The 18,266-nt window shown below is 34.7% G+C and overlaps 3 protein-coding genes across 4 annotated transcripts in view; 1 reads left to right on the top strand and 2 right to left on the bottom strand.

Annotated features, from left to right (window-relative positions):
• Dib (Cytochrome P450 302a1, mitochondrial) overlaps nucleotides 1-18,096 on the top strand; it is a 30,525-nt gene extending 12,429 nt beyond the window's left edge. The window contains exons 8-9 of one of the 2 annotated variants that reach the window (XR_013010940.1): nucleotides 9,388-9,547; nucleotides 11,816-18,096. Coding sequence is in view for 1 of the 2 variants with exons in the window: in XM_076442687.1 (XP_076298802.1) it covers nucleotides 9,388-9,453 (66 nt within the window). In the remaining variant the exon portion in view is untranslated. Of the gene's footprint in view, nucleotides 1-9,387 lie in introns of both variants that reach the window. The other variant, XM_076442687.1, reaches the window with a different exon arrangement.
• Nucleotides 313-2,831, bottom strand: LOC143217946 (endocuticle structural glycoprotein SgAbd-2). Its single transcript, XM_076442709.1, has 4 exons — nucleotides 2,688-2,831; nucleotides 1,812-1,957; nucleotides 1,195-1,339; nucleotides 313-657 (listed from the first exon to the last, which is right to left on the bottom strand). Exons 1-4 carry the CDS (start codon nucleotides 2,697-2,699, stop codon nucleotides 439-441), a joined length of 522 nt encoding a protein of 173 aa, XP_076298824.1. The 5' UTR covers nucleotides 2,700-2,831; the 3' UTR covers nucleotides 313-438.
• Nucleotides 7,057-13,939, bottom strand: LOC143217948 (endocuticle structural glycoprotein SgAbd-1). Its single transcript, XM_076442712.1, has 3 exons — nucleotides 13,769-13,939; nucleotides 12,002-12,138; nucleotides 7,057-8,502 (listed from the first exon to the last, which is right to left on the bottom strand). Exons 1-3 carry the CDS (start codon nucleotides 13,778-13,780, stop codon nucleotides 8,235-8,237), a joined length of 417 nt encoding a protein of 138 aa, XP_076298827.1. The 5' UTR covers nucleotides 13,781-13,939; the 3' UTR covers nucleotides 7,057-8,234.
• Nucleotides 18,097-18,266: the final 170 nt, after the last annotated feature.

Raw genomic sequence — 18,266 nt, forward strand, 5'->3', positions numbered from 1 at the left:
TATAGTTTCGAAGCTATCATATGAAATATATTAAAATAACTCGTGCTTCGAAAAAATTGTGAAACTAATGCTATTTAAATATTTATTGCAATTTAATTACTGCTTACAATAGTATTATTCATTATTTGCCATACTGTTTAAGTGTAAGGGATCGTGTTAACCACACTCATATTGGCAAATACATAAGAAACAACTCGAGACAAATTGATTCTAAAGGTAAAATCAATATCAAACGAGAAATAATCTCAAGAAAAAATACAAAATAATTACTATAGTCGATGATAAATAGTTGATAAATGATTGATCACAGGGTGATAATTGACAATTCTTTTTTTATTTCCTGGTATACATAATATGTACAAACATCGCGTCCAGTTACAAGATAATAACGATTTAATTCAAGCCTCGTTCAAAAGTCATTCGATCATCGAATTTTGATTAAAATCTCTGGAAAGGATTCGAGTTGTAGGGTTGTCTATAATCGGAATTGTCGGGTCCTGGTGGGTTGGCAGCCAAAGCTCGTCTAATTGCTTCTGGAATTGGGGGTGGAGTTGGTAAATGCGCGCCTTGGGGGTGGAAGCCATTTTCGTCAGCAGTATACTCGACTGTGATTGGTGTACCGTCTGGCGCGGAATATGAAAATCGTCCTTGAACCACCTGCAAACAGATATTTTAATTTTTAAAGATTTTTAATATTATTTTCTTATGTTAGGATTATATCTTTCGATCTCATACGATCAAATTACACTTGATTTTAACGAGCCTCTGTGTGCAAAATGAAATTGTTTAAGGTCCTTTTATCTACGAAATAAATTATAAACAAAATTTTTTAAAAATATCGTTATTCTGTAGCTTAAAAAGTAGTTGAAAATTATTTTTAGTACAGACTAAGCTAAAAAAATTTCTAGTTCATTTAATTCGAACCTAGAGACTTTTATCTATTGATCTTGAACAAGCGAACAAAAATTTATTTTTAACATATTTTATAGATGAAAATGTAGTCCTTGAATAAGGAACTTTTTATTCTAGTTTCTTGTCAATGAGGCCGTGTGTTCGAAATTAAACGAACAGGTTGCGAAATTTTGTGATCAGTTTTTATTATATATGAAAGTGCGCGAGGAAGTAGTTGTGCAATAAGTATGCAAAGTGGGGAAACGTATGCGTGAAATTAATTTCGTTAAATAAATTTATTACCTCGCTTTGACCTTGTCCAGTACCCTGGGGACGTCCGCTTTCGGATACTGAAATTCCATTCTCGGTATCGTAGCTAAAAGTGTAGGATCCATCCGGATAAGTATCTTTCTGCTGGCTGCGAATTCCTATAAACCTTCCAGGTGAGCTGCAATTAAATTATAATGTTCTTACTCGATCCCTAAAATCATCTCTTAAATCTCTGCATCATTAAAAGTGAAATGAACAACTCACACTAACTTTATTCAATTTTTATACAGAAATGTATTCTTTTTAATTTTCACTTTTTAAATTTCACTTTTTAACTTTTAATTATCATTAAAAAGTAATCGGGACAATTTTATCCAATTCTCAAATTTAATTTTTAAGACTGGATCTTTAAACCTAATTTTTAAAATTGAAATAGAAAATTACTTTTGAATGCATACTTATATTTTAACTATTTTTTACATTTTTTAACGTGGAAATAGAAGATTATTTTTCAGTGTATACTTGTACTGTGTGGCCATTTCTGGAAATTGAAGCAGAAAAATATTTTTCTTACTTATATTATGACTGTTTTTTAAAATTGAAGTAGCAAATGATTTTTAAATACATGCGTCGCATTTTTAACCGCATACTTATATTGTGGCGTGTTGTACTGAGGTTGTTGCACTTGAGGTTGATACGCAGGTCTCGGGGTTGTTCTAAATGCATTTTGACTGGGAAAACCGCGGAAAGTCCCAAATTGTCCTACAGCACAGCAGACCAAAGCGAATAGAAAAAACTGAAATCATACATTGTTAAATTGTTTTACTCTCAATAACAGTTTCAAACAATTTGCAATAGATACCACCAGTTAAAAAACCACTTGTATAGACTACGATTCAAATAAAGAATTTGACAATTTCTTTCGAATTTAAACAATAGTAAAACAAAACATCTAAGACTTCAATTTGAATAGAAGTGCATAGATGAACAATTTTTACAAATTTTGAAATGGGTCATTTATTATTAACCCGCCCAATACTTCTATCATCAAAAATCGATATAAGAATCAGATTTATATAGCACGTTTGTTAACCCTTTGCAATCCGAATTATTTTTCAATGTTGTTGCTAACAATTCCCTACTATTTTAAGTGTTTTATTTAAAATTTACTTCAAAGGACAGTTCCTTCACTGCTACTTATTTGTAAACAATTTTGTTTACTAATTACATTAAATATAGCTCTCAGACTTTGTTGTGATTTATATTTGTGGAACTTATATTTGTTTTTCACTAAAAAATAAGACAAATAAATAAAGGATGATCCAAATACATATAAAAACCCGTTTTATTTACATTTCTCTTTCTCTAATTTCGAGTCACACTCGACAAAGGAGTGCAAAGGGTTAATAGTCGAGGACCGAACAATAAAAAATGCACCAATTTTGATAGCATTTTGTTTTGTGCTGTTAGTGTTGGTTCACTTAGGTCCCGTGTCACTCGAGGGTTGACTATCGGCAAACACTCACTAAACGTTGCATGGTGTCCGTTTCAGTGGCACGACGTCGATCGAACAAGACTTCAAACCTGCGGTACCAGATGCAGCTGCTGGCGGCATTTATATGAAGACGAGCCTGAAGATCTTCCCTTTCCCTGATCCTGCATTTGACACCACTCTCCTCATAATTTCTAGTCGCCCTCACGTCCGCGCCCCACCTCAACCCCAGCCGCGACAAATGGACTGTGCAATCAGATGCATTTTTCTGCAGTGACCTCCGAAAAATTGTGCAATTGAATATTGTGGCCACAGCATTCGACTGCCTGAAATTATGAATTAATTTTTTTCGTGAGTTTCGACACGATATTTGATGTTATCGTTTATGGCCCTGTTCGGTGGCAAGTGTTGCGTGCAACCAGTCATTTTTTTTGAGTGATCGTCGAATAATTATGCAATTGAAAATGATGACAGAATTTTACTATATCTAAGATTGTAAATTAACTTGTTGCAGGTGTTCTATGCAGCTGGATGCATTTTTCTGCAAGAATCTAGGAAGTTTAAATTGATCTAAAGAAATTTTGAAATTCCTTATGAAGGAAAATTACGAAAAAATTTATTCTAGCGATTTTGTCGGTGGGAAATGTTGTGTGCAGCTGGATGCATTTCTTGCAAGAAATTTTTAGAGAGTTTTAAATTGATTAATATTCGAGAAAATTTTAATTTACTTGTGTACTAAAATTAGAAATAATTGATTTGGTAATTTGAAACTGAATATTTAATGTTTATATTTAATAACACTAAGAAGTTAGATGCACTTCTCTGCACAAGTCTTCGAAAGATTGTATTAAATCTTGAATAGGATTAACATAGCAAAAATTATTTTGTTTCAAAAGTTGCAGAGAATTTGGTATTATTTGCGATAAAAAGTTTATTTGATGTTATTAAGATCTTTTGATGATTTTGAATCTAAATTAATAAGAAATTCAAATTTTTTTCGTTTTTTGGGCTTCTGATAAGAATGTTTCAAAAGTTTTTGCCATGGGATGGTTAAAAATTTTGGTTGATTTAAAAGTGGATTGAAAATAAGAAAAAAAGGAATTTCGACTGGTTGCGAGAGCAGTTTATTGTTGCCTCAGCAGTCTTGATTGATGAGATCAGGGCTCAGTTTCAATCGCCCATCATTAAAGTAAAGTCTTCATAGCTGTGAGTGGCACCTCGCATTTCACCGCCTTCTATTGTTTCTCCTATCAATACTGATATCATAAATACGCCTTCTACCTCTGATGTTGCTCCTTCTGTTTCCCATTGCATGCATCGCCCTCGAAATCGACAGCTGTGATAAGGATAGTCCTAATTTTGTGACAAGTGTCACTCGAGCTATCTTCAAAATTATTTTCTGTGTTCAAGGCAAAATCCAAAATTTCGTAAAAATTCCACAAGGCAGCTTTAATGTGCACTTGTTTTAATTGCTCTCGGTAAAAGATTAAAATATTTGCAATTTTGACTAGAATAAATTGCAATGTTCATTATACATTTTTCGGAGATATTATTGAAAGGATTCACAACAATTTTGTTTGTCCTTCATATGAAGTCTAGAATTTTGAAAATATTACACACACGATATAGACCAAATATGCATTTATTAATTGCTATTAGTGAAAAATTAAGAAACTGTGATGTCAATCCTATTTCATCATTGGATATTATTCAAGGGATGCAATATTGAATGAATTTGTTATATCCTTGATTCGTAGCCAAAAATTTTGGAAAAATTCTTAGGGTGGGGGTAATAACGTACTTATTGTTTACCGTGGAAAACAGGGATGATAAATGCGTGGATAAATGAAAAACAGGGTCTCAAAGTTAGGGGTTCTCGCCTGAGACGGTTCTAGACCTCGCCATCTGACAACCAGGTTGCGAGCGTTACCTGGATCTAGTTTGACCTTTCTCGTTTTATTAACCACGTCAGCTTAGGTATGCCCCATCATCACAGCAACGCTCCGGCTCTCATAAAGAAACGGATAGAGCGCATACCTTAGGGATCCTCCCAACGAGCCACGTACCTAGAAATTATGTAAACTGATCCTGCTCGCAGTTTTGAATCCGGTTCAACATATCTTCCGAATTATTTCATCGGGTGAGTAATCGATTATTATTAGTTATTGAAAATTCATCATTGCATTCAGGAGAATCTGCAGAATCGTTCTGTGTGAGAATCATTTGCATAGCTTTTATTGTTGCGACACAAAAAAGTGCCAAAGTTGAAAATTCGATTTTTCTTGACTGCTTCCTTCCAATTTAATTAAACATGTTTAAACGTATATAATTTTAGTTTTAAATCTACCATTGTATTCGGGAGAGCCTGTAGATTTGTTTAATTTCAAAATCATTTTTATAGTTCCAATGGCTGAACCATAAAAAATTCCTGAAGTTGAAAATTCGATTTTTCTTGCCTACTTCTTTTTAATTTACTTAAAGATGTTGAATTGTATATAATTTTATAAAATAACATATCATTGTATTTGGAAGAGTCTGTAGATTCGTTTTGTGTAATACTTGTTTTCATAACTTTCATAGGTGAACCACAATAAAGTTGTCAAATCAAAAAAATACGTTATTGTTTTCGGGAGAGTCCACAGAATCGGCCTATACAAATATTATTCGCACAACTCCTATATAGTTAACCGATGATATATTTCAAAAGTTAAAGATGGGTTTTACTAATAACAATTATCGACCATTTTCACAATATCATTAATCAAAGTACTTTCGTGTTAACCGGTTTAAAAAATCGTATTTTTGCGAACAGTAAACTAGAAGCACGATATAATTATGGTTATAAAGTTCAATGTGGCAGCGGGGATGAACAGTGGTTACGCAGTATACTCTGTTTCAAGCGAGAAACAGGGCATGGCGGACTTACCGATCCTGTCTAACCTGTTTAGTTCTGATATATTATCAAGATACGTCTAAATCATAGTAATAGCACTCACACAGACGTATCGACAAATGATCGAGCCGTAAGTCACGCAATTCAACCAAGTAGCGCGACTTGATTCGCTGCAACGCTGAATAAAATTCGAATTTCGCGCCACTTTTCTCAAACTACCCTTACGACTGAACTAATCTAATCGGGCGCATCCTCCGCTGTAAAAATTGTTTTAACATAATTAACTGGTTAGAATGGTATAAAAATATATATCATTGGATTCGGGCGAGTCTGCAGAATTTTGCTAAGTGAAATACATTTTTATAGCTGTTATGGTTGGACCGCAAATAATTGTCAAAGCTAAGTATCTTCTAACTAATTTTATCGAGCGAATCTTTTACTTTAAAAATTATTTAAAAATAGCTAAACTGGTCAGAAGGGTATAAAAATATAACTGGAGCGCACAAAATTATAAGAAATACTATTTTATCACTGTGTTTACATGTTTTTAATATTATAAAAAAATATTACTGTGTTTATTCGCAAAACATTTTAAAATTTGAAATTTGATTCTTCTTTCCTGTTTCTCGCAAGTTGAACTTGCATTGTGTTATTGATGTCCTTTACCGTTTATAGTGTTATGAAAAAGTATATTAGCATATTCAAAAGAGTTTATAGGATCATCTTATGCAAGGATTGCTTGCATAGCAGGCACGATTGGGACGCAAAACGTGTTTCCAAAGGTGGAAAGTTCGAAATTTGCTTTTAGATTGCACCGTCTTAAATTCGAGAAGTCGTTGAGCGATAATATTTTCGAAAATATAAATTGCAAAATAAGTTGTTGGATGCGCGGGCTGCGTTAAAATTCCGTTACCTGTTATCCTGAGGTCGGTGGATGGGTCGATCGTTGCGCAATAGACAAGAAACCGATGATTTGCTTTCACTGACTCACCTTTACCGTGATATTACGATTACCATTAGCATTAATCCGATCGGCACTTCGGTCACTTTTCCTAAAATCTCTCACACCTACTTTAATTGTATATATCTGCATCCGTCGAACGATTCTTTCCACATACCGTCATCTTAATAAGCATCATTTCTATGTATATTATCGTATCAATATATTACTACCTGTCGGCCAGTAGAATCTACCATTTTAAAAAGCACTACACAATTTAATCATTATCATCCATTATCGTTATTTTAATCACCCCATAATTTTAAAATTATTTTATCTGGGTCATCTTATCAAGGCAATATCTATAATTATTTTTTTTATTAATCTTTTTAACGATTTTAAGAGGTGGCAAGTAAATTAATTAATTAATTAATTAGTGGCTATGACGGCAAAAATTAATATCAACCATTCTTTCAAACAACAAATTTAACACTTCGGAAATGTACTCCTTTTTTGTTAAAACATTACAATGTTTTTTCAAAATTTAACTGCAATCTTTAATTCACAGAAATAACATTTGTATTGCTGATTTACTATTTAATCATTGCTTCGGAGAAAATTCAAATAATTCATATAAGCAGTCATGAAGTTTTCATGAATATATATAGTTTAATAGGCACATATTATTATTTATTATAATGAACAGTATAACATTCAATAACATTTGTAGCATAGTTTCTGTACATTCACTAAGATCAGAGCGGGCCATAAATAAATCTCAGATGTACAATCAACAAATTATTCGCGTTCCAATCAAGAAAGCAGAATGTTAATTTAAACGACGCGGTCTTATTGATTAATAAATTAATTATTACGTAGGCAGTACAACGTAAAGAAGCTTAAGCGAACAGTTTCCCGATAATTTGTTTACAATTGGATTCCACGTAACATTGAGAGTATAGTGTTCCATGGTTGTTTAAACATTATGCAAGATCAATTACCAGTAAGAATTACTGCACACTTTTTATTATTGATTTTACAATATTTCCAGTGATCATTTTATTTCTCGCTGTGTACGCGAAAGACAATGATAAAAAATTACTGACTAATCCCTGGGGGAATTTTCTACTGGCTACAAATTTTTTAATTTTCATTTCACATGATTTTTCGTAAATAAAAAATCATTTTTGTGAACGTCAATTTCGTATTTGATATTTTCACTGACATGAGCTGAGAAATCTTTTAAAAACAACTATGAAATCCCCAGAAAATTCTCAACTAACTAACATTTCGTAAGTTTTCTCTTCAGTTGTGTTTTTCTAAATAAAAAAAAAACATTTCTTAAAAATAAGCTCTTGGCTGAAAATAAACTTTCCCCACTAAATGAACAATTTACGTATAACGCTTTCGCACTTTACATTGCACTCTGGATTGAACATCAAATAGATGATGCAAACTAACCATGGAACACCATACCAACCCCCATAGTCTCCCTCTATCACCTAGCAAACACCAGCTCTCAAAAAAAAATTAAGTTACGTGTGCTTTCCAAAGTCGAACCCCCAATTTCCATGAACAAATTAAGTAATATCCCATCAAGATACGGAGATTATACCACTCCTAAACGATTGCTTAACTATATCAGCGTATTTTTAAGTTCGTCAAAAATCCAGGAGAGGATCAAAGTTTTCCGTTCACTTTGCGAGTCTGCTTCCGAGAAAGAGGATCCTAGAGAACGTTCCTTCGGCTTAGTATCTCCTGTAAGGTTCCTCCTCTTCAGGGTGTGCTGCATTGTGTGCCAGGGCGCGTTGTATTGCAACTGGAATCGGCGGGGGCGTTGGCAAATGTGCACCATTCGGTTGAAAGCCATTCTCATCGGCAGTGTACGTCACCAAAATCGGAGTTCCATCCGGTGCGGTGTAACTATACTGTCCTCTCACCGACTCCACTTGATTAGGCCCAACGAATTTCGGGACTCCTTGCTCTGCTACTGATATACCGTTCTCTGTGTCGTAGCTGAAACAGACAAAATTCATTAGTTAAGCGTAGAATATAATGTCCCGATATGTAGGAAAAATTCTAGACCGAAATGTTTCTCATAACTGGACTGCGGATCTTTATGCAAAATAAAAGTTTTATGCATTAATTTTAAAGAGGAAGAGGGCCACGCGTAAAAAATTCTTTCATCCTTTAATAATTTTAATATGTTGAAAATAGTAGATTCGTGTTTCTAAATTCTCTTGATCTTTATTCTATTTGAAATTGTACCCGCCCATTATTGCCATAATTGCATAAAATCCACAGTCTACTTATAACCTTCATTTACGAGTAGAGACAATACTAATCCAGTGACAAAACCTTTTCGTTTCTAATTATTTTTTTCAGGAAACGTTCACCATCATATTCGTGACATTCTTCTGATTAAAATGAGTCCAAACACGATATCATTCGGATAATATTTACTCGTCTAATTCACGATATAGTAGAACCTCTACTATCCGAACTAATCGGATTCAATCCTACTGATTTGTACGTTGAATTTTCTAGTACATGCTCGCGTTTTAAATTGAACTGTTTCCATATGAAACAGGGTATCGTCAGTTCGGATAATCGAGGTTTCACAGAATCGTGAATTGAAGCAGCAAATATGCTCTGAAGTATGTCATGTTTGGACTCATTTTAATCAGAAATATGTCACAGATACATTGGTAAATATTTCATACGAGGATGATTACACTATCAGACCTTGTCCGGACATAATTTCGATCGATGCAATGGTCGAAAAAGAAACAGAGCTACATAAACTACAAACTTCGCCCTTCAAAACGAGCCTAAGCACACCTTCCTCCGATTATTATTCGTAAGAATGTTACAGCAATTTGAACATCGGTCACTTTTCAGAACTCACAGCCCCTTAATGTCATTGTTACCGGGTTTGACAGAGAAACAAACAAACTGACAGTGTAACGAACGGTTCGACAGTGTGCAGAATATGTAGCTGGATCGATTCACGTTACAGGTATAACAGGAGAGGCACCCTCCACACGTAGACGCCGGCTAGGTAGGTCGATCGTAATTATTCTATTGTGTAATGTGTTATTGCTAACTGCGCAACCGCCTAACACGAATGATTAACATCAAAGCTAATTACATATCTTTTCACAGCTGAATATCCTGTGCGACCTCCTCCTCTCTCGTTTCGTTTCCTCTCCCCTCCCGTTTCCTTTGACTCGCACACCTTTAAACCGTTTCTTTGTTAGCCGTGGTAAATTAATTGGCAGCGCGCGCCCGTGGAGATCACGATCGAGACGATCCACTTCGTATCGCTGGCTTTAACCCTCATCTGCGCACCGTTCATGAATAGTCAATAGACTGTACTACTCTTGTTAGGAATATAAGAAATCATCGCTGAATGGGATAAGTACGGTCTGAGTGTACATTGTATAGACTTTAATTACACGGTGCTGTTAAGATTCGAATCAAATCAGGAAATTGATTATTAAAATGAATTTATCGAGTAATTTATTTGTTCAGCAACAATCATTGTAATTGTGGGAACACGGTCGGTAATAATTATTTTAATATGCTGGGAAATTTGTTCATTAAACTTTTTAATTGTGTGTCGAGTAATTTTTATTCAACAATAATTCACTTTTTCTTGTACACATATGTTCAAGAATTTATTCGTTCAAAATTATACCGGTCCTCTGAAGTATTTACCGGGTTATAATTTATCTCACAATAATTAGAAACTATTCCATAAAAATTATACTGGTGTTCGAAAGACTTTCTTCGAGTAATTTGTTTCATAACAACTGTTTAATATATTCTAGCAATTATTCAATGGCGTGTGTATGCGCGTACTGAAGAATTTATTGAATAGTAATTTATTCAACAATTTTATTATTCTGGTTCCTTAGAGAGAATTTATGGAGTAATAATTTATTCCATAACACACACGCACACACACATACACACACAATTGTTCTAATATACTGAAGAAATTTATTCTATTAAATTATTTTATTGGCACTTCTTTAAAGATTTTATTGCATGATAATTTATTCTATGATGATTATTCTAAACAGTTGAAGAATTTATTCAATGAAAGTTATTTTTATATACTAATGAGAACTGTTTAACTAATGATTTATTCTATTATTCAGTGTGTTGAGTAAAAATGATTCTGTATTATTCTTCATGTATTTTGTAATAACATTTCTACAGAAAGAAATGTGAGGCATATATCGCGTGCTATTATTCACTGCTAATCGACTGACACGCTTTTAAGCTAATACTATGTTGTAAAACAGACAATAAATTGTAGGATATCTAAGAGTATGATTTGTGAGAACTCATCCTTAGAGGATTGCATGTCAGCCCACTATAAAAGGTGCATTTTAACGCTGTCTGTCTCGAATGGCTACTTCTACTTCCGTAGCCAGACCTCCCGCTCTTTGTCCTACTGTCTCTTCTAACGAGGTACATTCGTCGATAAGTGCTGTTACCGAAACATTATTTGCAAGGCATAATTTATAAAATATGTTTGTATTATTATAGAGCAAGTAATGACACTAACTAAATTTATAATGTTTAAATTTTATTAATACAGGTGATTTTTTTTATTATTATTTACTGTTAATCACTGTTATTTACTACTATTCATTGTTAGCTACCATTATTCTCAAAATTGTATACTTTGCAAGCTATTGTTTCGAAATTGGTGGAAAACGTAGAAATATTATCCAATCGACTATTGAAATTCTATCATTTAGTTAATTGATCTCTATCTAATATGATTATTATTTATTGTTAGTTACTATTATTTACTGTTATTTCATCATTTTTGTTATTATTAACTATTATTTACCACATTATTTGTTATTATTAACTATTGTGTGCTATTATTTACCTTTATTTGTTATTATTTACTATTGTCTACTATTATTTACCTTTATCTACTACTTTTTTCACTAGTATTTACCATTATTTATTATTGTTTACAACCTCGATAATGATCAAATATATGATCAAAAATATCCTTGGCATCAAATTTAAAAAAGTGACGAGAAATATTTGAAAATATTATCTATACAACTATTTAATAAATCTGTTTCTCTATCACTATATTTATTATTATTTACTGTCTGCCACTATTGTTCACTGTCATTTACGGTTCCATCATGTTTAACATTAATTATTCAAATAGTGCGCTTCTAAATTAACAAAACTAACAACAGGATCAAAATCCTTTGCAAGGAAAATCGCGGCTGAGAAACAAGTTCTGAAAAACAATCGACTAATCGAATTGACTTTCTGTTAATTTTAGGGTGATTATTAGAAGGTAGAGAGAATTAATAATGGATGGAAGCAACGTGCACGCACACTGACGCGTTTTTCGAGCCGAGAAGCAGCGAGGCTCGTCGAGCGTGTCGAGATCGCGTTTGTGGAAACGTACCTCGACGTCGCTTATTGTTTCGTCGACGGTCAGGACGCCGTAGAAGGACGATCTCACCTGTAGGAGTACGATCCATCCGGAGAAGAGTCTTGGGATTGTCGCAATATGGCGAAACGTCGTCCGTAATAATCAGGACTGTACAAGTATCTATTGAATTGGGCGGATGCCATCGCTGACAGGCCTAACAGAACCATCTGCAAAAATAAACGCAGAAACACTGTAGCTAAATTCAATCCCCTACAATTGAAAATCGAAGTTTACTTGTCACGCGAACAATTCAAGTTTTCAACCCACTACAGATTTATTATATCTAGATCTTATTTATTTATGACACTAATGAGTAGGTGAAATTTAAAACAGTCAGAGCATTAGAAGTATTTAAAAATACTTTTTTATTATTCTCAACATATTCAACATATTAAGACAGAAAATGAAATTTCTACTTCAGTCTGTTGCGCTTGAATCCGCTGTCTAGTTATATTAGGTTGACAAGAAAGTAATTTCGGTATTCTAAATTCCAAGGTGAAATAGAACCGAATTTCTTTATTTTCTTATTGATTCTTTTTGGCAAAAGATCATCGCACAAAAGGGAAAATATGTTATTTATTAAAAATCATTGCTCGAATAAAAAAATCGTGCTCTGTTTCACCTTAAAACACCGAAATGACTTTCTTGCCAACCCAATAATTTGCCGAATGTTTAATGAAATGCTTGCCCTCTCTCTTGGGACAAGTTATAGAGGTCATCGGAGGTCATACAAAATTTTTGAAAAATGACAAGTTTGTGAAAAAAAATTGGGGAACGGTGCACTTACATTTGGAAGAGTTGAATCTCTGTTCTTAACTCCCCTGACAATAGAAACTGGACGGTAAAATGAAAATCGTACTCATTTTTTAGAAAATTTTAGATTTTACTGTTTGGGGAATTTTACTGTATTGTAACTCTGCGAGAAAAAATTGGAGGATGGTGTTCATAGACTCATTTTAAAAGATTCTGTTTCTACCTTTGACTCCTGTAATCTTCGAGTATATTGTTGTACTAAAAAATAGACGGTAAAGTGAAAATATTGTTCTCCTTTTCTAGAAAATTTTAGATTTCACTGTTTGGGAATTTTGACTTTGTCAGAAAAATCTAAGTGCACTGTAAACTAGCCTTATTTTAAAGGGGAGTGCTTCTAGCACTTCGAATGAACACCGTATCTCCAGTGAAGTAGTAAAAGTAATAAGTTCTTTTGACAAATTCAGTTTTCTAGACCTCGAAAACTTATTTCCTCCACTGAAACTGCCATAGATTCAACGAATCCGTATTTGGTGTACCATTTTTTTCGGTGCTATTTTATAACATTTTTAATGGTCAGTTAACTAAAGATGAAGTTCAGACGCGTCTGCACAAAGTTTCAAAAATTCGAAGATTAAAGCTTCCCCTTCGCAACGAATTCAAACAATTTGGTGGTCGATTTTTTCTTACCGTTTTATAGCGCCCCGAATGAAAATCGTTGAACAAGCCACGCATATTCTGTCTTTCCCAATCATTTTCCAACGGAGAACAAATTTCGAAAAAAATTCACTTATATAGGAAATGCAACTAGAATCTCCACCCTTTAAATTGAGCTCCGGTGCACCGTCTCACCATTTTTTTTCAACAGCGTTACAACAATTTAAAGATCACCAACTTTTCATCTATCACGAAAATAAGCTTAAAATGAGCGTAGAAGTCGTCAAAATATACGAAAAAAATCCGTGCAGAAAAGAAGTTTCACAAACAAGAAATTTCACAGAAAAGAATAGAAAATATAGTGCACAAGACACGGAAGAAGACACTTACGATGATCTTCATGCTGACGTCGCAGAGTATATAATTCCAGTATTGCTGACAGCTCCGATGTTCGACGCAAAATTGCAATAATCTGCGGCGACCACTATTTTCGAAGAAAAGTGAGAAATGACACGTGAGTCTGTACTATCCGGTCGTGTGCAAATGTACGTGATCAAACGAGCCAGGATGAGACTATATAGTCGGCAGTGTACCCTGCTTCTGCCTCCTTCGTGCCCCGCCACTGTTTTGCACGGGTCGAAGGGGAGCATGATGCCTCGTGGATTCGCGTAATTCATGAACGGGGTAACGATTGCATCTACGATCGTCCGAGGAATCCGCGTAATTGCCGGATTATGCATCTCGACGCACATTTCCTCGAACAAAATGATTCTCCGTGTCAAATAATAACAGAGGCTCGCAATCAACGTCATAACTCCTTCACAGGATTTTTCTTTTCATTGACAGATCACTCAAATAATTCGTACAGCGTTTCCATAACGTCTTTGATTAGTGTACTACTCTTAGGATCAATAATTATAATAATTGCAAAAGTAATTATCGAAATATTACATTAATGATGGGATTATTTTCATTGACAGGTCGTTCAAATAGTTCGTACAGGGTTTTCAGAAGGTCGTTGATTGCGATACTACTCTCCTGATCAATAATTATAATCATTGCAAAACTAATTATCGAAATATTACATAAATTATGGGATTATTTTCATTGACAGGTCACTCAAATAATTCCACAGGGTTTCCAGAACGTTTTTGATAAGTATACTACTCTTTCGATTAGTAATTATAATAATTGCAGATGTGACTATCAAAATATTATTTTAATTATGGGATTATTTGACAATTAAGTAGTAACAGCACGGGTTCTTGGAGATTGCATTGTGTTATATGGAGAATCGATTGAGGAAAAATTTTAGAAAAATTCGAGAATGTTGTTAGTAGTTTTGTGTGCATTGTGGAATTTTTTTCCGATTTTTAGGTTGTGGATGCTGGGCGTGAGAAATGGAATGATGATACCCAGAAGAGACGTTCAAATTTGAAAAAAAAATTGCAGAAAATGACATTTTTCATTCTCGCTACGTTTATGATGTAAAGACAGTTTCTGAAAAGAAAAACGGCTCAGGTGGACGAAAGTACATGCTTCACCCTTTGAAATGAGCACGGGTACATTGTTGTACGTTTCTTTTTCACGTGGATATGATTTCTCGAATTTCTCAAACGCCACGTGATCCAAATTTTTTGAAGGGAAGTATCAACTTTATTCTTATTTCTTATTGATGGTATTAAAAACAGAGGGTTCGCCCTTTAAAATGAGCCTAAGTAGATCGTCAAACGATTTTTTAAAATAAATTTGCAATCAGATGAATTTTAATTTTCTGCGGGGGTGTGTCATTATTTTTAAAATATTCTTTTGTTAATGTGTGCAAAGTAATAGTTTGTAACTCGACGAATATTTTTCCCTACATAAGTGATAAATAAATTTTAATTGAACGTTGGGCTCGACCATAATTTAATTGAGCTGTAGACGATGACATTTTCTGCGGGGGGGTGTCACTATTTTCCGAATATTCTTTCATTGAAGTGTCAAAAAAACACTTTGTACCTCGACGAATATTTTTACTAAAAGAAAACAACAAATTTTAATTGAACGTTAGGCTGATCTGGAATTTAATTGAGTAGTAGATGATAACATTTCCCCTGCGGGGGTGTCACTATGTTCTAAATATTCTTTCATTAAAGTGTCAAAGTAATAGTTTGCACCTCAACGAATATTTTTACTAAAAGAAACGACAAATAAATTTTAATTGAACATTAGGCTCATCCGGAATTTAATTGAGCAGTAGATGACATTTTATGCGGGGGTGTCACTATTTTCCAAAAATTCTTTTATCAATGTGTCAAAGAAATTAGTTTGCACCACGACGAATATTTTTATCTAAAAAAATAATAAATTTTAATTGAACTTTGTTTGATCAGAATTTAATTAAGCTGTAGAGGATGACATTTTCTGCGGGGGTGCACGGTTTAAAGTTGCGAATTCCTGCAAACTCGGTGGTGGTAGGTTCAAACGAAGCCACACCTTGCCGGCGGCGCGCGCCGCGCCGGGCCCGACACGAAGGAGCATCTTTACACGTGTATTAATGATACGGTGCATGTGCATAGAGTGCATCGCACACTATACCAGTGTACTGCAGTCGTTAGGTCATGCGCTTTACGGTGTCTCGTAAGATGCGGACCGCGGCGACCTCGCCACAGGATTCAGATCGCCGGATTTGCTACGGATCATCACAGGGCGTATTCCTTTCACTAGCTGTCTGTTACGAGCAGGATGCACGGTGCAACGATTCAGTAAGCCGAATCGGCGATCCTTGCGACATCCCCTGCACTGAACATCGGTGCGTTATCGTCCTCCACTGCGTCAATTTTTTTATTTTCTTATTAACACTATCAAACATAAAGAAAGTTCTTGATGTTCGCGGTGGTGTCACTTCAGAAAAAAAAATCGGATGGACTTAGGTTTGTTTGAAACAGTGAAATCTGTACTTTTCATACAGTGGCATTGCCTTTGAGCACTTTTTTGTAAATTAGACGAGAAAGAGAAGACGGTTCTTCTTGGAAATTTTACTTCTCTATGAACTTGGAAGTTTGTGCAACTTCATGAAAGAAAATTCAAGGATGGACTACTTAGGCTAGTTTGGAAGGACGAAGTCTCTGTTTCGTTTCGAAATTGTCACTGAAGAATGTCGAATGAAGACGCCAGTTTTCTTAGGGATTGGTACGACGTGCATGACGATATCTGAGATGCTGCAGCTTTGGAAAAAAATATCGGATGAGGAACTGCCTGGCTGATTTTAAAGTACTTTTGACATAGTCATCGTTCTCCGCTGCATTGATTTTTAATTTATCAATTAACGCCAGCAGAATTGAAAGACTTTCGGTTGAGCAACGTTCTCGCCGTTTGCGATGTTGTAACTTTGGAAAAATTCATTTTAAACAGCGAAATCTGTAACTTTTGTCCGGTCTTGTTTTGAAAAATTACAACCCCTTAGAGATCGTCAATTTTTTATCGAAGATTCGTCCACCTACTTTTAATCTTGAGAGAGTAACAAAACTGAGAGAGTGACTTCACCCTTCAAAATAAGCCAAAGTGTATCATCGCCCGATCTTATTTTGTAAAATTACACCCCTTGGGAATCGTCAATTTTTCATCGAAGACTCATCCACCTAATTACAATTTTCATGAAGCTAGTTAGGTGTGTCGAAAGAACAGATTTCGCCCTTCGAAACGAGCCTAAGTGGACCGTCCTCCACCCTTTTCCAAGTTACGGACAGTGTGAACACTTACGGTAAATATAATTTAAATTTTTCTCCGAGGACGCGTGATCTTTCCACATTAATCGTCGCTATAAACGGTACAACAATTGATTGAACGATCAAATGATTGTGTTATAGTGAACTATGCACACCTGCATCACAGGTAAATCGGTCATTTAAATAAATAGCTGGCGGGATTTCATTTACGACGGGGAATACCAGTTTCGTAATAATCGACGCATCGTAGACAAGAATGAAAAATGTTCGATCCCATAGAATTATAATCCGCGTGCCAGTTATGACAGCCGCGTTACTTAAGAACAGTGCGGCATCCGCCCTCGGATTCGCATTCGTCTCTTCTGCCTATTATGAGGAACTATTACGATCATCTTTCATATCTTTCACCTGAAACTATTATACACAGCTTGAACGGTATGCACGCATACCGTCGGCGCTAGTTTTATGCATACTTCATGTAACATGATCACAGACTGCCATTTGCGTAGGAAAAACTATTTACGTGTATTTAAGTGCCGATTAATTTCACCATTATTCCGCCCTTTACGACTTCAGCATTCAGAAAAAAATAATAACTACTTCTCCCCACTACTCCAGAAAACTTACAACTTGAACCATTCAATATTGAAATGAACACTTAACATTTGATTTCTCAGAACCATAAACATTAAATCTATTTGTTTCAGTTAATGTCTCTTCTTACGAAGGGAAAATTTTAATATGGTACACAGTTTGAAAAACGTTGGACTTTACAAAATAAATCGATTATATAATTCAATATTCTTCCTTATAAATTAAAAATTGGACTATTAGGACATTGTACAAATTATTAAAAATGAATTTTTGGACCTTAAAAAATATATCAATTATGTACAGGGTGTCTCAAAATTCCTTCAACATCCGGAAATGGGAGGTTCGTGAGATCATTTGAAGGAACATTTTCCTTTGCAAAAATGGCGTCCGCGGCTTTGTTAAGGAGTTATTAACGAAGAACACAGAACCAATCAGAGCGCAACCTAGCATGTTGGCACAGTCGGCCAGTTGACAGTTGGCACGCTCTGATTGGTCCGTGTTTTTTGTTAATAACTCCTTAACGAAGCCGCAGACGTCACTTTTGCAAAGGAAAAGAGGAACCTCCCATTTCCGGATGTTGAAGG

The sequence above is a fragment of the Lasioglossum baleicum genome, chromosome 18, assembly GCF_051020765.1.
Source record: "Lasioglossum baleicum chromosome 18, iyLasBale1, whole genome shotgun sequence".
In the NCBI taxonomy this organism is placed as follows: domain Eukaryota; kingdom Metazoa; phylum Arthropoda; class Insecta; order Hymenoptera; family Halictidae; genus Lasioglossum; species Lasioglossum baleicum.